Here is a 21494-nt window from a genome sequence, read left to right on the forward strand (position 1 = left end):
AATAATAGTCCTTGCAACACCTTCTGAAGTACAGCTGTTTGTTCCTCCAAGCATAGGAGAGAGAACCACGTGGGGTCTGACCCCAAAACTCAGGCTTTTTCTGTTATACTATAAGCCCCACAACGTGACAAAATGAAATACACCTGTGACTTCAACCTCATTAACCCCATGGAGAAAAGTATTATTATTTTTCAAAAGTCATTCCTTTTTTAGTGTACTAATACATTGGATGACATTTTAGAGAATCTATCATATTTGTACAACTTAGTTTGTAAAACATCTTCACAATCATTTTCTCATGTAATCCTCCTATCAGCCCTCTGAGGTGGTTATAATAGCCAACATTTATGTGAATGCAGTCCGTGCCATGCACTGGGCTGCAAGCCCCCTAAGTGTATTAGCTCATTTAATTTTCACAATATCTATTAGGAAGGTAAATTCTGTCTCAAAGATAGGGAACCTAAAGCTCAGAGAAGTTAACTAAATTGCCCAAGACCACAGATTTAGTAAGTGGCTCTGACTCCGGAGCCCTCACACTTATGTATTGCAGCAGACAACATGGGGATTTATAGATCAGGAATCTGAAGCATAGAAAAAGTTAAATATCATGGCCAGTAAATATATAGGTAAGCCTTGACCCCTGTTCTTCTGTCTCCAAACTCATTGATATTCTTACTACATCATTCTGCCTGTATTTTTATTTGGATTGGGCTAATACTTGAAATTATTTGCCTTTCTCAAGCATGCACCAACTGTGTGGCTATAGAAAGAAGATAGACCAAAAATATCCTGTGGATGTTTGTTTCCAGAGCTGTCTGAGCACTGACCATATAAATACCAGGACAGTACTACTGTGGCTTTTGTTTTGCCAGAAGAAAGAGGCACCTCTATTAGGAGTCTTTCTTCCTCAGAGGCTTTGACCATTTTCTGGGCTCCTAGCCAGAAAGCCATCCATAACATCTCTAAAAGGATACGTAAATACCCCTTGACTTACAGTCCCACCCCAGCTCCAGCCTCGCTGCTTCTTCACTTACCTTGGCTTGTGGGGCAGTGGTTAGATATAAGACAAGGTAGCGAACAGTATGGCCAAATTTCCAGCCATAGTGCCACTAGTGAAGGATACTCCGGCAGGAGTGAAAACAGAGGGGTTAGGGAAAGTTGATAGGCCATGATGGTTCATGCCGCTAAGGAGCTCCTGATCTAGTGGAAGGCAGAAGATATTAAAAGAAAATATGCTGTACAATCTGATGGGTGCTCTAGAATGCCAGAGACAGATTGTGAAACAAAAAGACGGAAGAGACAGCTTCACTTGGGAAGTGAGGTCATGGAAGACTTCCCGAAGAGGCATCCCTTTGACCAGCTCGTTTTCTTTGTTGTACTACTTTTGTTTCAGTTCCATGCCTTATAAATAAGCAAATTTAATCAGCTTTTTTTCCCTAATGATTTTGACATGCATTTTTTTGAACCATGAAAGCAGTAAAAAGTTTATTAAAATTTGGAATTCAGATCAGAGAACTAAAAAGAAGAAAATTACCAGTAAACCAGTATTCCTGTGACTCAAACAATACTATGTATATTTTAGTTCATCTTCCTCTACTTCTCTTGAGAGTATGTATATAGATAGGGAGTATTTTATATATAAATAATATATCTAATATTTATATAATCTAGTGTTTTTTATATATAAGCACTATACATCATGCACACACACGCATATGTATCTCACATTCATTTATATGTGGTTACATATATACTCAACATGTATTATGATGAAAATGGGATTATACTATTCATAATATTGGTAACTTTTTTCCCACAATAATGTATCATAAACAGTTTTTATCATTAAACTTAACATGATTTTTCATGACTGAATATGGATGTGCCATGTTTTAGTTTTATAATCTATTGTAAAGCATTTAGGTCTTCTGTCTTCATTAGTATAAATAAAATGCTTTGACATCCTTGTGTGTAATTAGAGTGCTGTAAAAAGATTTGTTTCCTTAGGCACCTAGAAATGGAATTGCTGAGCCAGAGGATTACACCAGGGTTTCTCAGCCTTGGTGTTATTGACAGTTTGGATCAGATAATTCTTTGCCAGGGAGGGGTGTTGCACAGAAGAGCTGTCTTATGCATTATAGTTCAGTGGCATGCCTGGCCTCTACCCAAAAGAAGCCAGTAGCATCCCTGCCTCAGTAAAGACAGTCATCTTAACAATCAGAAATGTCTCCAGACATTGCTAAATGTCTCCTGGGAGGCAAAATGCCCCTATTGAGAACCATTGGGTTATATAATTTATATCAGGAGTTTCTCTCCCCATACCCTTAGTAGTACTGCATATTACCAATTTTAAATCTCTGCATACTAAAAAAGGGGGATTGAGGTAAGGGCAATCAGTATACCCAGTAGTATACTGTGAATATATCCTCATGTACATTCTATAATGTGACTTATAACATGCCATTATCTGACTATACCAGGCTCATAGGAAATGCCAGTATATATTCTTAATTTCCTAGATTTTATTTATTTTTATTTTTTTTCCTAGAGTTTAGATACTATTAGTTTTTGAAAGGGAATATTGTTATTTTAGAAAAATGGGTGAGGAAGTTTGGGAATTTTTGTTCCAAGTTCCTAATTTCTTACCTGTTCTTCTACAATTGCACCAGCAATATGCTTTAGTATTTTATTTTTACTAGTGTAACAAACTAGACTCACTCTTAAGTGAGTCTAGTTAGTAATATAGAAGGTAATTGTGTTCATTGTCCCAGGATGGAATATTTTCTCTTCAGAATGACTGTATAGTTCTTAATCTTCTGCCTTACAAATGAAACTCTATCTGAAGAACCCTTTTTGTGTGTGTGACTTGATTCCCTCACCTCCTTGGAAATTTTGTGCTTCCCTTTGTCGGCAGTGAGCCCAAAGAGATCATTGAAAAGTCCAAAACCCCAAGCCGAAGAAACTCCCGAACTGAAGAGCCAACTGTGGCTTCTGAAAATGTGGAAAATGGACATCGCAAGCGATCCTCTCGGCCTGCTTCAGCCTCCAGCTCTACTAAAGGTTAGCAGTGGGCTGTGGGTGCCATTGTGGGTCAAATAGAAGAATGGGGTCTTTATCACCACAGCGGACGACTGTGTCTTTCATCTCTGCTTCTGTTACTTTGACTTCTACTATTTGTCCTTCCTTAGTTCGTTTACCTATGTGTTTTCTGTGTGTGTACACAGCAGCAAGCACTGTTGGGGAAAAAAAAGAACATAACAGGGCAGATTCATTCATGATCACATGTTCAGATAGGGCCTCAATATGGCCCAGCCATTTTTCTGTGGTCAACTCTCTTTTCCACTCCTCTGGCCTCTACTTTTCTCTCCTCTTTCTCAGCAGAGACTCTCACCTCTTTACAGAGAAAATAGAACTGCTTCAGCTCTTGCTACCAAGACATAAATCTACCAGGATCCTCCTTTGCTCCTATCGTAATAGAGCAGCTGTCGCTCCTCAAGTCTGAGACCAGTTCCTCCACTTGCGCCTCTTTGATCCCATCTTTCTGACCTTGTCAAGAGCCTTACCTACCAGTTTTCTCTCCCCTGTTGACTGATGTCTCCTTTGTGAATGCATGCTGCCCTTGACTTCTCTGACCTAGAGCTCTTGATAGTTTTCTACCTCTCTGACTTTTCCTTCTCAACCTCTGTACGCAGACATTAGATGTTGGCTTTCCTCATACTTCGATCCTGAGTCACCCTTTCTCTCCAGCTCTTCTCTCCCTAACTGATCTCACTCATGCCCCCCTTTCTTAGTTACAACTTTTCACAGACAACTCATGAATTTGTATTTCTAGTACAGACCTCTAGAAATCGTAGACAACTGTATGTACAACCTTAGCAGGACTTCAAATTCAACATGTCTGATTTCACCCACAATGTCAGGTCATTTGTCAGTGTTCCCCACCTCAGGGAATGGCACCACCATCTGTTCATTGGGCACATCCTCCTCGGCACCTCTCCCTCATCCTCACATCTCTCATATCCATCACAGAAAGCTGCTGATTTTATCTCAGGTGACCCAAATTCATCCACTTTGCCCCGTCTCCATTGCTACTCCAGCTTAAAACCCTTCAGTGATTTACATTGTAATTAGGATTAAAGTCTAAAAGCACCAACAGGGACCCCAAGTTTCCATGTGGTCTGGCTCTGTCAGCCTCTCCCAGCCTCATCTGAGTTCCCTCAGCAACTCAGACATGCCATTCTCATCTCTTGTCACAAGCCTGTGTGTATGTTACACCCATTGCAGGGAATGTGCTGCCCTCTTCCTTCTTCTCTTCTCCTCATGCACTTCCTACTCTTTTTACCTAGCTCCCTGGTCACCGCTATGAGAAATCATAGCACCATGTTCTTCTTCATAACATCACAGCTGTAAGTTTATGTCTATTTATGTGATAGGTAATTAATCTGTGCATTCTGCAAGGGCAGGAGGTGTCTGGTTTTGCTCACCATTGTATCCTTGGTACCTAGTATGCTGCCTCATGCAAAGAGGTATATAATCAGAAATTATTAGTAACCGTCTATCAAATATATATTCAGTACTTATACATGCCAGGCCCTGGGGAATATAAAAGTGAAAAGACGGTCTCTGTCTTCATCATATCAATTTTATGCCAGCCAGAAAGACTAATACCATGTGTTAAATGTTAAATGCTGTGATAGCAAAATTACATGGTACTGTAGGAGCATATAGCTGGGATGCTTTGCTCCTCTGCCAAATCAGAGGCGGCTTTCTGGAGAAAATGTTTAAGCTGAGACCTGAAGAGTGAGGAGGCATTATGCAGGCTATGGGATTGAATGAAATATTCTAGGCAAAAGGTACGGCATGTGCAAAGGCCGAGATCTGAGGAAGGGTATGATACTTCATCTCCACAGGAAATGTGCTGAGCTTGAGCAACTCACATTAGGCAAGAGCTGGATCCTGGCCAAGTGCCTGATATAAGCAGTGGTGCTGAGAAACAGTCAAATACTATTGGGATGCCAGCCTGAAGATGAGGGCAGGTTCTGGTGCACCAACACCAGACACTGACCTGAGAACTCAGCTGTCATTAGCAGGTTATGCTTCTGGGCCAGACTTTCACAAATCCTCACAAGAGCCCCTGGGAGTAGGCCATGGGTCTACAGATCACAGATAGGTGGACGTATAGAAGCTACCTTCTCTCCGCCCATCAGAGAGGAAGGGGTCTTCATTCCTTCCCAGGTGTCCTGTATATACCACTGGCAGGGTCCTCTTTGGTGTCCCCACTTTGATGCAGAGAAGGAACCAGCTACTTTCTTTGTTCTCCCTGGAATCCTCTCCGAGGCAGAGATTTGTTTGGAAGGAAGCACTCCTTTCAGTATATTGAATACTATTAGACCACTGAAGGGAAGATTCCTGGAGTTCTGTGGGAAAACCTGCTTCCCTTCAGTTCTTTGTATTCTTTTGGCCCCTCACTTTCCCAAAGGATCAAGGTCCTCTAGGCTGTTGAATATGGTGTGTAATTACCTTTAAGCAGGAAACAAGTGGGGGAAAAAGAAAAAAGGCAGGAAACAAGTGTTTCCTTTAGAGATGTCACACACCAGATTTTTGGAAACTTCACCTGAGCCCAGACCCTCAAGATAATAAGGGTGTCATTTACAGTGCACCAGAAAGAATCAGAGGAGCAGCTGGGACAGTTAAGAGATACCCAAATTAGAGCCAGTCTGTAGAGAACTGCCAGCCAAGCGAAGATGGAAAGCTGGAACCTATTTTAGAAAGGGGTGGTGAATAGGCTTGTACACTTAAACTGGACATTGTCCCAAGGTGGTGGTAGTCATGTTGGAATGCCTGCCCCATCCCTGCTCTGAGGCTTAACAAGTGGCTTAGGAAAAGCCCTAATGACTTGAAAGCTTTGTGATTTTGCATGGAGGGGTGCCGGATAAGTGTCTCCTGAAAGGATGTCAGAGCTCTGGCCAAACCCCAGGAATCACAGTCATGTACAGATCTCCACTTCAGCCTCAAGCCCTCAGGCTGTCAGTTCTGAACTCCTAGAGTAAGTTACGTTTTAAATCCAAAATGAGTGCTATAGCTGTTTTGATTTTTAAGTGTTAGAGCTCTTGGATCCAGATTAGAGAATTAATATGCATTTTTATTTGCTATGCAATATACTATGTTGTATCCAGAATTCTGAACCAAAGTCATAACTTTTTGTGATCATATTTGAACCCATACCCAGGGAATGATCATAAAATATCACGGTGGTTTCCAAAATCTATGCAATTCATATTTGGAGACATAGTAGTGCTGGGTACCTAAAACATCTTTCCGCAGCATCAATACTTCTTAAAGTTTTGAGGGGGGAAAAAAGGTTTGCCTTTTTGCATTCATACAGTTTTGGTCATATATGCACAAACAAAATCAGAAACAGTCTCTTTTTCATGAGCATCTTGAAAGCTGAGAAATATGAGCAGTTTATAATGAGAAGTATTGGTACATTTGTATTGTCAGAGAACCAGTGACATTAACCATGCTCCTGCTGTGGGAACAGAGTTTGCTTACGTCATGCTGGCCAAGGCCTGCTATACTGCCAGATTGGAGCAGGTGGGACAGATTATTTCTGGGCAAGTCCAGGGAGGCCCACATGGTTGGTAGGTCGCTCTCTAACCTATTGTTTTGGTTTTGGTTGTTGGGTCCCCCCCACCCCACTTTTGATTACAGACACAAAAATTGGCTCCCACAAATCAGTGAGCTTTTTTTTTTTAATTAATCAGGTGTGTTGTTACAAAATGCAAATGAGTAGTTCTACTTCCTGACATGATGTGTTCCCTGTTAACACAGAAATGATTTGTCTTGTTTCCCTTATCAGTCTTTATTTACTCTTCTGTTCATAATAGATTTTATGTTATATTTTCAACTGGGAAAAGAGATCAGTAGTTAAAAATGAAGTTTAATGCGTAAGTTTGAAACCAGGGAAAATATGCTAATATGAAGGAAGTTCAGAGCAACCTATAATCAGCAGCAGCTGTGGATGTCCCTAGAGTGCCTTAAGATGCCTCTGACAGCAAAGTGGGATGATAGCCCTACCATACCCACAGCCTGTGACTTGAGAAGCAACAATCTAAAAAAAAAAAAATTCATCTTAAAATGGAAGTGTTACTGTAGAAATATAAATGAGCATGATATGGGAGAAGACTCTGAACAGTAACTGCCTGAAACTGCACTCTTGTAGCATCATCATTCCGAAACCAGCCATGAAAATTTTGAAAGGAGATTTCCAGAATTTCTTTTACAAAAAATAGAAATTTTGGCTAGAAGTAGTACAGTAAAAAAAAAACCATAATGAAGTGAACAAGGCCAAAGGTCATTTTCTAAAACTCCTTGAAAGGTAAAGGTAAACTCCAAATAACAGAAGATTTAATAGACCCTGTAGATCTGGCCAAATTTACTTACGGTCAAAATGAGGCAACCGGGGGAGAAAATGCCCCTATCAAATTATAAATGTAAGCGTTCTCCAAGTATATATATCTGAAAGACTGTTATTGACTTAGTTCTTTACCATATCGTTGGTTCAAAATATTAATATAAATGGTGTTACTCTTAGGTCTTTGAACTATTTTTATACCTGTGAAGACATTAATTTGTAAAATCTTTGATGGTTTAAAAAATAGGAGTTTTCAGGGCGCCTGGGTGGCTCAGTTGGTTAAGCAACTGCCTTCGGCTCAGGTCATGATCCTGGAGTCCCAGGATCGAGTCCCACATCGGGCTCCCTGCTCAGCAGGGGGTCTGCTTCTCCCTCTGACCCTCTTCCCTCTCAAGCTCTCTCTCTCTCAAATAAATAAAATCTTTTTAAAAAATAAATAAATAAAAAATAGGAGTTTTCAACAATATATATAATTTTTATTTTGGTAGTGTGGTATTGGTTATGGGGTCTTGGGAGTGGGATTATGCACAGATAAAGTAGGTATCCTTTAGGAACAGACCTGATGTACACCCTGCATGTACCATCAGCCACTTCATTACTTCCCTAGAATTCCTTACCTTAAAGAGTTTACCTCTGGATTTTCTTATTGTGTTCAGTGGAATAGTGAAAGTGGTAATATTTTGGAGGAAGTATAAAATTGAACTACAAAAACAAAAAAAAAAAACCTCACCTTTTCAGACAGATTTATAAAGACATCAAAAGTGACATTGCCCTGTGACCCAGATTCCTAGGTTTATCCAGGGAAGGTGATAAAGAGACTTCAGTATCAGGTTGATGCAGTTTTTTTCCTTCATGGAAGTATAAAAGTACACCCTACACCATCTTTCCCACCACTAACCGTGGTATCTAAAAGATTATTTTTTTGCAGTTTTTAACACAAATCATTTGTTTACTCGTGGTCCCACTCATTGATTGGTCTGCAGAAGCAGAGTCAGTCTGCCAGATCATTGGGTGCTATGAAGCAGTGACAGGTGGGAAAAGGCAAGGAAAGAGGAGGGGGAGGGAGAGCCTGACTTTGCTTCTCCACCCTCCCCCTTCTCACCTATTCTCCCAGCCACATAGGTGTTTCTCAGACACACCACTCGATCCTTCATATTACAACAAAGGAAAAGCTCTCAAAGTTGGCCTAATTAACAGATCTTTCTAAGGATGAACACTCAAGACACAACTCTGTAGGGGTGCCTGTGTGGCTCAGTTGGTTGAGTGTCCGACTCTTGGTCTTAGCTCAGATCTTGATCTCAGGGTTATGAGTTCAAGCCCTGCATTGGGCTCTGCACTGGGTGGGGAGCCTAATTTAAAAAAAAAAAAGAAAGAAAAGACACAACTCTGTATATTTTTACTCAAATGATAAATTTACTACAGTGAAAAAAACTTGAGAGTTGGACTAGGGAGTTGATCATAGGGAACTTTGGGGTGTGTGAGACTCTTAGTTTATTTACACAGAATTAAAGAACACCATTATCCGCATCCTGTCAGATTAACTGTCATCTGATTAGCAGAAGACTAAGGAGTAAATCAGAGAGAGACTGATTCTTCTACCACATGGCACAAGCAGCATGACCTTCCAGCAAGAAGATAGACATACTGAGATTTACGCCAACAGAAGCCCAAAGATACTACACTGGTCACTTCTTGGAAAGTCATTGAGACCTTCTTAGCAATTACTCTAGCTAATAGTGACATTTTCGCTTTTTGCATCTACATCTTAAGTTTGGACTTTTAAAATATGATACTAAAGAAAAAAGAAAAATTGCTTAGAACACTGAACCTAACATGCAGCATCAGAAAATTTAGCCTAGTTTCCAGAAACCAATAAAATTGATTCATCTTACATAGTATTGTGGTAGAAAATATTTTCTCCTTGATAGGAAGTAATTTTAAAACGTTGATCTCATATTAAAGCCAAAAGATCTATGGAGCAGCATGAAGAATGAGAGTGAATTTTCAAGATCAGTAGAAGATTTTTTGTTTAGAGATTTTATTTATTTGTCAGAGAGTACAAGCAGGGGGAATAGTAGGCAGGTGGGGGCGGGGGGGGGGACAGACTCCCTGCCGAGCAAGAAGCCCGACCTGGGACTTGATCCCAGGACCCTGGGATCGTGACCCGAGCCAAAGGAAGACACTTAACCAACTGAGCCACCTGGGTGTCCCAAGATGAATAGAAGATTTTAAAGAAATGTTTACATTTGGAGAGCTTCAAGCTATTCATTGTACCCTGCTGTAGAAGACTTTTGTGAGGAAGATTTTCTTTTGTAAGGTTTGTTTGTTTGTTTACTTATTTATTTATTTATTTTAGAGAGAGAGTACAGGGGGGTGGAGGGGCAGAGGGAGAGGGAGAGAGAAACTCAAGCAGATCCCATGCCGAGTGTGGAGCCAGACGTGGGGCTCTATCTCAAGACCCTGAGATCATGACCTGAGCCAAAACCAAGAATTGGACACTCAACTGACTGCACCACCCAGGTGCCCCATGTGGAAACATGGTTTAAATATGGAATAAGATTGAGATGATTGAAGACACTATGATAATACAAGAGAAAGTAAAGGAATTAAAACACACTTGTTCCATTTATGCCACTGTTACTCTGTGTATAAGTCACACAGTTCCCCACTCTTCCATGAAGCCTGCAGGCTCACCTGGTCTCAGAGCAGACTGTGGCTTGCTCTGAATTGTTTTCTATGCTTAGATGTATCCACAGCCTTGATATTCCTGGCTAGGCCACAATAGATACTTGTTGACCACAGGTCATGGTCATGTTATTTAGAGACTTTGACTATAGTAAAGCAAAAAGAGTTACTTACTGCAAAAGAATGGCTTGACTCCAAAAGGGATCCAGAGGCTTTTTTTTTTTTTTTTTTGCACTCTGGCACAATTTACCACTTGATAGTAGCAAGACTCGTTGATTTCTCACAGGACTCCGTCTGTCTGTCATTTTCACTGGTGATGGAGGTTGTAGGGCTAATTGCCCAGCCCAAGATGCTCCCCCCACCCTGCCACTTTTTCCAACTGGGTATGTGTGCTTCATCTCCCACCGCTTGTGTCAGACTTCCCCAGGAGCCAGGCCCTCTTCCCACAGAAACCTGAGACCATCTCCACACTGAGTGCTCCTTTTGAGGCCCTTCGATTTATTCAGAGTCCAGTAGAGCCCCACTTAGACCAGCCCTGCTTCTTGTGGACTAAACATCACTGCCATAAAGAGTTGCCTCAGCTGAGTATGTCCTTCCTTTCCCCCCACAGACATAACCAGCGCGGTGCAATCCAAGCGAAGAAAATCCAAGTAAACAAGCTGGACGGCGACTTGATCCTTGTAAATGTGTGTGAATTTTACAAAAAGCAATTTTGAGCTGTGACTTTTTAAAATCCATTTCTGTACAGTTAGTCATTTTAATAATATGGCCCTTTTCCTAGGCCCTGCAACCTGTTTCATAAAGTGCAATGGGAAAAGCAGAGTTGTTGAACCCTTTTGGTGTTGCAAGATGAAGTTCGAGGTTTCTAAAATGTTGCCATGTATTGAGAGGAGCTAATGCGATTATGTTATTAGTTTTCATATTTCCTAAGCAGCCTAGAGTACAGGGTGAGCATTTTTAGATCTTCTAATGATGTATTGTGCTGTGGAAGTTATGTGTGTGAATAGCAGTAGAGGGAGCAAAAGGAATCTTCTCATTTGGAAATGTTGTAAATATTTTATTATATAGTGTTTTGGATGTATTTGTTGTAGAAATGGACCAGTGAATAAAGAGAATCTAAGGGTTTGTACAATGTGAAATACTGAATGTGTTAAATAAATGTCATTGTCCTAGAACATAAATGTATGTTATTGGTAAGGGATTATTGGGTGAGCACATTTTCTTTGGACCATAAATGAGTAGGAACAGCCTTCTTTGTAAATTAGAATCGCACCTTGTCCTTACTATACCTGCTTTGAAGAAACTACCCCTTTTCAGCACTGTACCAGGCACTTTGATAAATGTTGGTCAAATTTGTTTTGGTTGCAAATAACAGAATCATCCTAGGATCAAAGACCACCCAGGATTTTCGAGGGACAGGAAGCCATCGGTAACCCAGATGCACTTTTTCTCCACCTCATACATCTGTTTCTCCATGCACAGAATGTTAACAGTCTCTTCCATTCAAGAGATAAGCCCAGACTGACTAGCCAGATTCTCTGTAACAGCATCAAGAATCAAGCCCACTTTAGGTCAGCTTTCCACCTTCAGTCCAATTCTATAGTTAGGTCAGGCAGCTCCCACATAAAAAGGGGTCATTTTGTGCTATATACTAGATATACTTCAAAGATGCCCACTACTTTCTACCCTTTGGGTGCCCTATTTCTCATCTGTATCAGACTTGGGGCTGGTTTCTCATCAACATGCCCAGGTTTTTCCCTTTCCTGGCTCAATTCCTACCTAAAAATTACAGTCTCCAAACCTGCTGCTTCTGCCCCCACCCTACTCCCAACCTTCAGGAGATTCTGATGCTTGGGGCTCTGTCCTTGGCTTGGTCTGGGCCTCAGCCTTCTGCTGTATCTTCTACAGCTAGACACAGAGTCCGTCCCTTCCCCTGCAGTGTCTTCTTGACCTTACCAGAACCTAATGCCTGAAACCAAAAGGATAAGTCAGTGACTCTATCATGCTCTCACTCTCATCTCTGTTTCAACTGTCTTTATATATGTCTTGGGTTATAAGGATCCTCCAGAAGTAGTTATTTATGAGTCAGATCCCACAGTTGTCTGGCTGTGTTCCCGACAAGCTTATCTTCCCTCTTCTTTCCATGTATGTATGACACACAACCATAACCAAAGCCAGCCTAATAATCCCTGTGCCAATACTGTGCTTGAGATTGCAAAGTGCTCTACTCAGACAGAAAGCATAATGTGCTTTAAATAGATTTTTATTTGTTTTTATATTAATTTTTTTCTCCCATAGAGGAATAACATTAAAATCTAACAATCAGAATCCTGTTATACACATACACAGGCATGCCACATGACTGGATCGAGGTGGTTGTGTCCTTGAGTCTGTCAACATGTCACAACATGATCAACCACAGTCTTCTCATTTCAGCCAGTCTCAACACAAAACACCTATGAGGGATACACTCAACTTGTTGGTTCCATATGGAACTAGGTGGCAAGGCAAAAAGGAAGATACAAGGGGCTCCGATGTGTCTGCATTCAGTCCCCTCACATAAAGCCACATGGATCTGAAAAGGCATCCAAGAGCTCTAGTGGGGTCCTTGTTGCATCTAAGACATTATAGGTTAGAACAAATTGATCAGGATACCAGGTGGGGGTCAGGGAGCAGGCATACCCCAAAACAGCCGCAAACTGCATTCATACACATATGGTACCCTGCTGGGGCCAAACTGGCAAAAGCTGGAAAGTGACAGCCAGCTTGAAGGGAGCACTCAGACGTATGGAGGAATTACTGTAAGTTGCCCTTTGATGTCTTGGGTCTCACTCTAGAAACAGGGGTCCCTCTGACATACTCAGTTTTGGCAAAGTGCTGGTAGTATTGACAATTAATACAAACTTCTCCACGGTCTCTGAAAACATCAGTCAGGACGGACTCTCTCACCCCCTCCTGTCTAAGGTTGCATAGGACTTTGTGAATTCAGGTTCCCTCGTGTATTCAAGTTCTGTGGTTTAAGAAAAAGAAAATCCTGAAGCATGCTCAAGGTGAAAGGCACACAGTCAATACAGTAGGACGAGCTCTGATGCTTCAGGAGTCAGACTAGCAGGAGACTGAGTAGCGTTGGTTCTTAGGAATCTAGACATACTCAAATGCTACAGATCTACAGGAAAGTACAAAAACACATGAGCCTTACCAGCCAGGTGGTGAGACTGCTGAGTTCTAGAACTACAGGAGCCTCCAGAAATATGTGTAAGGGAGGGGCCTTTTGAAATTTGAACCAAATGCCCTATAACTCACTCTTCTCCCCACCTGCCCCAGAAGGATCATAGGGACTGCCCAGGACTGAGCCTCTGCCCCAGCCGGCAGCAGAGGGGTAGGCAGGGAGCTGAAACTCCTCTTGGAAGTGCTGAAGACCCTAAGCTGGCTGTGAAGTGACCACAGGGTAGCTGGAAGAAGAAAACAACTAGGTTTTAACTGCAGGAGAACCTTGGCGAAAGGAGCAAGGTTGTCAACTACTGGGGCCCTAGTTAGGACTGGCGTAGGGACTTTGATCTGCCTTTACTGTAGACTGGGTTTACTCCGTTGGATAGGAGACCCCAACAGGAACTTCTCTGTCCCCACCCCAGCAACCATGGGCTACCCCCCTCCCTTATCCAGGGAGGGCAGCTGCCTTTACCCTCATGGGATCGCAGTTTTCCAACCAAGCCTCAGCTTGGCAGTGAGGCCAAGAAACCTGGAACTGGAGTGAGGGGGAAGACCTATGTTAATATGTAACAGGAAATCTTAAAAGTTTCAAGGAAGAAAGAGCACACACTAGAAAAGGACAGTTAGAGGAAAAGGGAAGCAACTCGGGGTATCCCAAGAAGCTGTTGCTGGTGTCTGAGCCCAAAATTCACTCCCACTACAAGAAGGGCAACACTGCCTGTGTCCCCTCTTGTCTCACCCAGGGATTCAGGTTCCCTCCTCCAGTTACTCACTGGAGGAGAGGGCAAGGGGAACCATAGGGCACCCATTTCTCCCCATCAGACTAGAAAGGAAGGGCCTTGGGGGAGGAAATGTGAGGCCCCGACCCTGGGTTAGAACTATTTGGGGAATGGGCCAGTGGGGCTCCTGGCTTCCTATCCAGGAGTGTTTATTAGTCATCCTAGGCAGTGTGTGAAATACAAGGCCAGAGGCAACATGAAGGCTGAGCTGTCCTCCTTGGGATGGCTTCACCCCACAGCTTGTCCTCCCCAGCATCATTCTCCTGCATTCTTACTCTGGGGTGTGCACTTTCCCTGCCTACGAGCCCTCTGGCCTGCATCTCTCCTAAACTAGTTCTAGCACCTTGGGCATGTGAACAGATGGCCAGGATGGCAGGGCCTTGCCCAGCCTCTACTCCTGGGGTGACATGTTGGGGACAGGGCAACAAGGTACTAAGCCCTTCAGACTCAGGGGTGTGCAGAGGGGTGGATTTCTAAAGAGAATTGGGAAGTGGGATTATAGGCAAGGGAAGTGGGGGCAGACTTCAGGCTCAAGCCCAAGAGGAGGGCTTGGCCTCTCTGAGCAAGCACAGTGCCAGTTCCCATGGTGCCCTGCTCCCTACAGCTTCTTAACCTGTATGTCCTGTCTACGTTTCCAGTAGGCTGCCTCTTTCCCTCAGTTCCCTCCAACCTTCTCCAACTCACATCTCACAGCCCTGTTCTACATACTTTACCTTTCCAGGCCTAAACAACTCCAAGGGGAGAGGGAAGGAGGAGACTAAAGGCAGAACCCTTTGGCCTCAGGGCCCACTCCCCCATCCATTTGGGAGGGAATTACTGGGAATGAATAAAGGAGCAGGAGTGAGCGTAGTGCCAAACATGAGAATGGGTGAGGCTTGTAAAGTGGGACTTGAAGGCGGGGAAAGAGCTAGATGTGGGAGAAGAGATTAGTGGAACAAGGAGTGGGCCAGAGGTACAGGACCGGAGGGCAAGGATGAAGGGGAATGTCAAGGCAGAGATGGGGACAGGGACCAGAAAAGGAGGGAAAAATGGAGTGTCAAGGGGGAAGGAAATGGAGGATTAGATGCCAGGCTTGGGGTCGGAGGGTGAAGGACAGGAGGGGATTCAGAGGCAGATCAGAGGATCAGAGGTGGGAAAATCGAGGGGGGAGGGGGCTAGCACCCCACCTCACTTGAGGAGGAGGGAGGTTGTAGTGTCCCACCCAGGTGGGCTGCGGGCGCTCCTCGAGCAACACACTGGCTGCGGCGGAGGGGCCCGACAGGGTCGGGAGTCGGCGAGGGGTCTGTGGTTCGACCGGAGGACCCTCAGTAGTTGAACTGGCGCTGGCACGGCTGGTAGACGAAGCTGCCCTGGTGCTTGGGCCGCCGCGAACGGCTCTCGCGGGCGCGGTTCTGCCGCTGCACCACCTTGGCGCTCAGCGCGTGGCGCTCGGCCCGCTGCCGGGCCCGCTGCAGCCTCCGCGCCTGGCCCGCCTTCTCCAGTAGCGCAGCCCGCGCGGGCCCAGGGGCGGCGGCGTGGTGCAGGACCCGGGGCTCGCGGCGGGCGGGCGCCAACTCCCTGCGGGGACAGAGCAGGGCTCGGTCAGGGCCGGACACTCCGCCCACCCAGTCCCCGCACCCTCGCCCTGGCGCAGTGCTGTCTCTGCTCTTAGCAGAGCGCCCAGTGCCCTTCTTGTGGGTCCCAACCCTTCTTCCGAGCCAGCCTGGAGATGCCTCCTCCGTTCTAACCCCTGTAACGGGTAAACCGGACTCCAGGGAAGGCCTCGGCTCCCACCTCCAATTCGGTTCTAACCTTCCGAGCCAGCCTCTTGAAAACCCCACCCCTTCGGCGCTCCGCCTAGCCCCTCCGCCAAACCCGCCGCAAGCCTCGCAGCTCGGTCTCTCCCAGGCCCCGCCCGGGCCACGAAGCCCGGCCTCGCCCTCTCTTAAAGCTCCGCCCCTTTCCCCTCAGGCCCGCTCCGAGCCTCGTCCCCGCCCCCGAAGACACGCCTCTAAAGGCTCCGCCCCTTCGGCGCGGGGCGAGCTCCTGGGCTCGCTCCCCGGTCTCCAGGTCTCCAGGCCAAGTCCCCGGCCCGCTCACCCTTCGCTAAGGTCGCCGTCAGGCAGGGCAGCGTCGGGGTGCGGGGAGGGGGGCCCAGACTCCAGCACTATGGTGCTGCCGGTGACGTAAACGGACATGCTGGGGTGTTCGATGAGGAGATCCTCCAGCGGGCTGCTCTGGAGGCGGGCGGGCCCGAGTCCGGGCCCCTCTGCAGTAAAACAGGCGGGAGGGGTAACAAACCAGCTCTCGTCCATCAAGGAGGGCGCGGGCGGGGGGCGGCCTGCGGGGGCAGGGGCGGCCCCGGGGCTGGGTGGAGCCGCGTAGCTGTCTACGGGGCGCGGGAGGGGGAGCCATGCGGAGGAGGGGGCGCAGCGGGGAGGGACACACACACACACCGGACACAGTGGGGCGGGGAGAGAAAGGGCATCGTTAGTCAGACACGCAGCCCCGCCCGCCGCGCCCACGGGGCACCCACGGGCCAGGAGTCTCGACTGGCTGCCCTAGGGCACGTGAGGTATGGGCCCCAACGCTGCGCTGCCAGGAGAAGGGCCAGCCAGGCTTTGCGTGGGATTGGGGCCCTGTTACCCCTGCCTTCAGTGTCACTGCCTCGGCCCCATTTGCCCAGTAGGCCGGGAGAACTCCCCAGTGCCTTAGCAGCTCCCTTCCCCTCCGCTGCTCGGCCGCTTGCCCTTTCACAGGCCCAGGAATCAGAGTCCGGGCCCCTGACCCAGGCCTCACCCGGCAGATCAATGATGAGCCAGCCGTCCATTTCATCCTCCTCGGAGACCAAGGCTAGGGGGCATTCGGGGTCCTCGGGGGGAGGGGGGGTACTGAAGAAGAGGCTGGTGAGGCGCTGGAACATGGCCGGGGATGAAACGGCCTCAAGGGGGGCGTCCTACGGCAGTGTAGAAACCTGCGAGGTGCGGAGAAGGAGTCAGAGCCCCCACCGACTTTAGTCACTACCCCTGACTCCGGGCTGGGGATCCCACCCCCAGCCCCCAGAGCGCAGTAAGGGTACGACAGGGATGTGTGGGGAAGCTCTGCGGTGTGTGCACGATCTGGTAAGTCCGTCTGCTTTCAGGCTTTTTCTATTTTCTGTGTGACCTTAGGAAGTTATTTAACTTCTCTGTGCTTTAGTTTTCTCATCTGCCAAATGCCAATGATAAAACACCTTCCTCTGGGCCCTTATAAGAATTACATGAGCTAATAAATAGTATCCTCCTCTGGGCTCCACTAAGAATTAAATGAACCAAACACAAAGTGCTTAGAGCCATACTCAGGCACAGAGTAAGCATTCAATAAACGAATCAATTAGTTATTAATATTACTGCATGCTCTAGGGACATGGAAGGAGTGATATATATATGACCAGATTCTATCAGGAAAGGTCTCCAGAGGGTTGGACATCCAAGCTGGACCCTGAAGTTCTCCAAGCAATGAAGAAACTGTCCAATTATTGTGATTACTTATCATCATCATCATAATATAGCTAACATTCATGTGCTAGGTACCGTACTAAGCACTTTACATATCACCACTGGTACTTCTCACAACTCTAGGAAGTGGGTCTAATTATTAGCCCTCTTTTACAGGTGAAGAAACTGAGGCTCAGGAAGATAAGGTAACTTGCACAAAGTCTCAACAGCTAATAAGACACAGAGGTTGGATTTAAACCCATGCTATCAGATTCCATAGGCAGCACCCATAATCACTGTACTCCTTTGCTTTTGCTGGATTAGACATTAGACATTAGTCCAGATTAGGTGTTTTTAACTTGGTGGCCAAAGTATTTTTCTGGGAAGAAGTTTTCATCATGATTTCCCACCATCACTCCTTGACCCCAAATATGAAGAACCACTACTTGAGCCTGTTTGGCTTGAAAAGTGCTAGCTGGCAGAAATCCTGCAGAACCGCCACCGTGTGACTGTACAGCTCTCATTTGTGTCTGTCAGACAAGGTTCTAAGATCCTATTCCCTTGGGCGCTCCCTCTCTCCCCCTCTATACCTAAGCTCCTGCGCAAGGGCAGCATTCTTGGCTAGGAGGAAGATCAGGTTGCCTGGCCCCAGAGAAACAGCAGGTCAGTGGGAGGTGATGATGAAGGGTGGGCCTGTCAGGCCCCAGGAGCCCTTAAGGATGAGCACTGAGGGTTGGACCAGGACCCAACCCCTCAAATCAGTCCTTCCCTGGATGAAAATGAGGAAGGAGACCCCCTGGTCCAGGAATGGAGACACCAAGGAGGTGGCTATAGATCTGCCCTTCTCCCCACTTCAGCCTACCTTAGGACTAGGCCTGGCTAAGGGTCCCCTGGATGTCCCAACACTTGAGCCTCCACATCTGTCCCCTGAAGATGGTCAACCATTTTGCTACTGAGACACTTGTCACCATCCTCTAGGGATGATTCCACACTTCCTGTAGAACTTCCTGGGGGCATGTCCACTTTTCCATTCCCTGGAGGCATTCTACACTTATTGCTAACCCACCTGAGGTTTTGGGTTTTTGTTTTGTTTTTTTTTTAAGATTTTTCTTATTTATTTGTCAGAGAGAGAGAGAGAGCACAAGCACGGGGAGCAGCAGGCAGAGGGAGAAACAGGCTCCCCACTGTGAGCAAGGAGCCCGGTGCGTGACTCAATCCCAGGACCCCGGCATCATGACCTGAGCCAAAGGCAGACGCTTGACTGACTGAGCCACCCAGGCATCCCCCACCTGAGGTATTTTTATGCTTGTTGCTACCTCTCCCATTCCCTGGGTATGTATTCACACTTGCCACCAGAATCATTCCAACCTCTATAAACTGAGAGTATTTCCACATTTGCAGACCCACAGTGGGCTCCAGAAGGTAAGTGTTCCCTGGGTGCTGGCTTCTCTGGTGGGAGATCTCCAGAGATTATAAAAGGTTGGGCAACCCCAACTAGGGTCTGCCCAGCACAAGCCACATATCCCAAACCATCTGTTAGCCATAGGGAGTTAGTGACTCAGTTACCAAAAATCCAGAAAGTTTGGCCCCTCCTGAAGGAAGGGAAGATTGGAGCCTTGATGAGGCACACCCTTCTTGCAACAACCTACTACTTCAGTGAGAAGATGAAAGGGAAGTTAAGAACTGTTGCCCGCCCATCATATTCACCTGGCCCATTTTACAACCTGAGAATCCGAGGAAATAAGTCTATCAAAAGACATAGAGCTAGACGGTGGCCAGGCAGGTATAGCCCCAGGTCATGAAACATCCAGTCCAGAGTATACACAGTCAGGAAAGCCTCAGCAAACAAGCCCCAAAAGGTAATGATGCAGGAGCCATAGGGAGGTCAGAGAGGAGTCAGAACTCAGCGAGTCACTTCTCATCTCAGAACCCCTCTGTCCAGCTGTAAAAGGGCTTGGAGTGCCTGACACCAAGATTCACCATGCATTTACCAGAGCACCTGCTGTGCAGCAGAACCTGCAGTGGGTCTCCTCTAATGACACACAGATCAAGGTAAAGGCGGCCCCGCAGGGGGAAGCTCCCTGCCTGAAGTCACACAGCAATTAAGTGACAGAGCCAAGAGGGACAGTGCACCAGCCGGCCAGTACCCGCCCCCTCTCATGACCACTGGGGGAGCCTCCCGGATTTTCTTTCCCATCTTTGCCAGCTTCCTGATTCTCACATTCCCAGCCCTGCTCCAGGGAGAACCATTCCCTTTAATAACTACAGCAGCTGTGCCCAGAATAGCACTTGAGCTCCAAGCCATCTCTACCCCACCCCATCCTTTAGCAAAGCGGGCTGGGGTGGGACTCTTGGCCCAGTCTCTGGGCCCGGCCACTTGGAAAGCCAGAAGCTCTCCTTCTCCTACTCCTTTCTCCTGCCCCTCTCTGTGAGCAGAGAAAGGGGCAGCACAACCCTACTCCTCACCAGCACTAGGTCAGGTCATGTCCTTCTTAGCAGACAATGCTGGGGGTTGGGAAGGTAAGAAAGGGCCAAACAGAGGCAACTCTCACCTTCCATTCCACCCCAACATCAGTCCTGGAGACAACCTGATGCAGCCAATGACTCACCTTTCTGTGGTCTAAAGAGCTGGGAGGCAGTGGGACTTTTTTGGGCTCTGGGACTCCAAGGTACAGAGTGAGGGTCAAGGCCACAGAAGGGGACCCCGTCTCCAGAGACCTCCTGGAAAAAGATCCAGGAATGAGGGGACCTAAGAGCCCCATCGAATTTGGATGGTACTGAGCCTAAGGTAGAGTCAGTCCCCAGTGTTAGAAGGATGTGTAACTTGTTACTTGTATTGATTTCCTACCAGGCATGTGCCGAGGCTAATGCATCTGTCATTCACTCAGTAGGCATGAATCTAATTGGCTTCATGACCTCGGGTAAGCAACTTCCCCTCTCCGGGCCTCAGTTTCCCCTTCCATGAAATGGCGTCTAAGACCCCTTGTTTGGGGGCTGGGAGTGACATCAGCTAAAGTGCACACAGCAGTGAGATGTTACGGTAGTCCCGGGGGGTGCAGAGCTTGGAGTTGGAGAGAGGGTATTCCGCCATCTGGCGCCGCCCCAGCGACCTAGAGCTGGAGCTCTGGCTGCCCCTGAACTCCTGAGGACCACCCGCCCCCCAGCCTAGACCCAGCAGCGCCGCCCGAACCCAAGGAGAAAGTAGGGGATCGGAGGCCTGACCCCGACACCTGGGTTAGCCTAGGAAACTGCCGAGGCCCCTCCGGTCCTGCTGCCTTTCAGCGTCCCTCACCCGTGGGCCCAGCCCCGACCGAGCGCCTACTGGGTCACGGGAGGACAGGCGACCCGAGCCGGGGGCCGGTGCCGGCCTTGGTGACGTCTCAATGTCATATGCAAATAGGGAGACGTCACGGTCTACCGGCGTGCGGCAGCCAATCGGGAGATGGGAATGCAGCCCGGCGGCCGCGGGCGGAAACAAAGACCCGGGAGCGGGGACCGCGGGCGTGTCTCCGGACGCAGGACCCCCCTGGGCCGAAGCCGGTCGGGACTCACCTGGGGGGCGGGGGGGCTCTGAGGTAGTTGTGCGGCGGAGCGTCCGGGCGTCGGCGCTGATCACAGGCCGGGCTGCATCGCGGGGGCTGGACGGGGAGGCGGCGGGGCTCCGGCTCGGAAGCTCGCAGCTGCTGCGCTCGCCCGCGGGGCTTTGAGACTGTGCGGCAGCTGCCGGGCTCACTGCACAAATTGGAACGTTCAAACAGCTGATTGTGACGTCACAAAGGGGCCCGCCCGCCTCGCGTCACTGGCCGGCGGTGCGGTGGCCAATCCCAGGCTGCGGATACCCCCACCCCACCCCCCTCCACGATTCGCCGGCTGGTGGATCCTGCCCGGGAGCCGGACTCCGAGCCTCGGGGGAGGCCCCCCGGAGAGGCCACTGGTGCGAGCTTCGACTAC

The 21494-nt window shown here is 47.4% G+C and overlaps 2 protein-coding genes across 18 annotated transcripts in view; one reads left to right on the forward strand and one right to left on the reverse strand.

Moving 5' to 3' along the window:
• The window catches only part of NCOA6 (nuclear receptor coactivator 6), a 104216-nt gene extending 92978 nt beyond the window's left edge, over window positions 1–11238 (forward strand). For all 13 annotated transcript variants that reach the window (XM_073880521.1, XM_025876420.2, XM_025876415.2 and 10 more), the window contains 2 exons: window positions 2915–3060; window positions 10710–11238. In XM_073880521.1, coding sequence (XP_073736622.1) covers window positions 2915–3060; window positions 10710–10753 — 190 coding nt within the window. In that variant the 3' untranslated portion in view covers window positions 10754–11238. The remainder of the gene's footprint in view (window positions 1–2914; window positions 3061–10709) is intronic.
• A 1108-nt stretch (window positions 11239–12346) lies between these two features.
• TP53INP2 (tumor protein p53 inducible nuclear protein 2) lies at window positions 12347–20905 on the reverse strand. Of its 5 annotated transcripts, none has more exons than XM_073880530.1 (4): window positions 20774–20905; window positions 16867–17041; window positions 16168–16336; window positions 12347–15645 (listed from the first exon to the last, which is right to left on the reverse strand). In XM_073880530.1, exons 2-4 carry the CDS (start codon window positions 16988–16990, stop codon window positions 15393–15395), a joined length of 546 nt encoding a protein of 181 aa, XP_073736631.1. In that variant the 5' UTR covers window positions 16991–17041; window positions 20774–20905; the 3' UTR covers window positions 12347–15392. The 5 variants fall into 5 exon arrangements, with proteins under 5 accessions (XP_073736631.1, XP_073736627.1, XP_073736628.1 ...); XM_073880526.1 differs by having other exon boundaries at window positions 16168–16456; XM_073880527.1 differs by having other exon boundaries at window positions 16168–16456; window positions 20836–20903.
• Between the last annotated feature and the right edge of the window lie 589 nt (window positions 20906–21494).

This window comes from Callorhinus ursinus, unplaced genomic scaffold (genome assembly GCF_003265705.2).
Source record: "Callorhinus ursinus isolate GAN/ISIS: 27379988/994484 unplaced genomic scaffold, GSC_fseal_2.0 scaffold38, whole genome shotgun sequence".
In the NCBI taxonomy this organism is placed as follows: domain Eukaryota; kingdom Metazoa; phylum Chordata; class Mammalia; order Carnivora; family Otariidae; genus Callorhinus; species Callorhinus ursinus.

What these genes read in the sequence shown, in the direction of transcription:
- TP53INP2 (XM_073880526.1), bottom strand. Translation starts at nt 16,990, where the DNA reads ATGTTCCAGCGCCTCACCAGCCTCTTCTTCAGTACCCCCCCTCCCCCC. An exon ending in GCTCATCATTGATCTGCCGG is followed by an intron (nt 16,457 to 16,866) that starts GTGAGGCCTGGG and finishes CGCGCCCCGTAG; the next exon opens with ACAGCTACGCGGCTCCACCC. An exon ending in GACGGCGACCTTAGCGAAGG is followed by an intron (nt 15,646 to 16,167) that starts GTGAGCGGGCCG and finishes CTGTCCCCGCAG; the next exon opens with GGAGTTGGCGCCCGCCCGCC.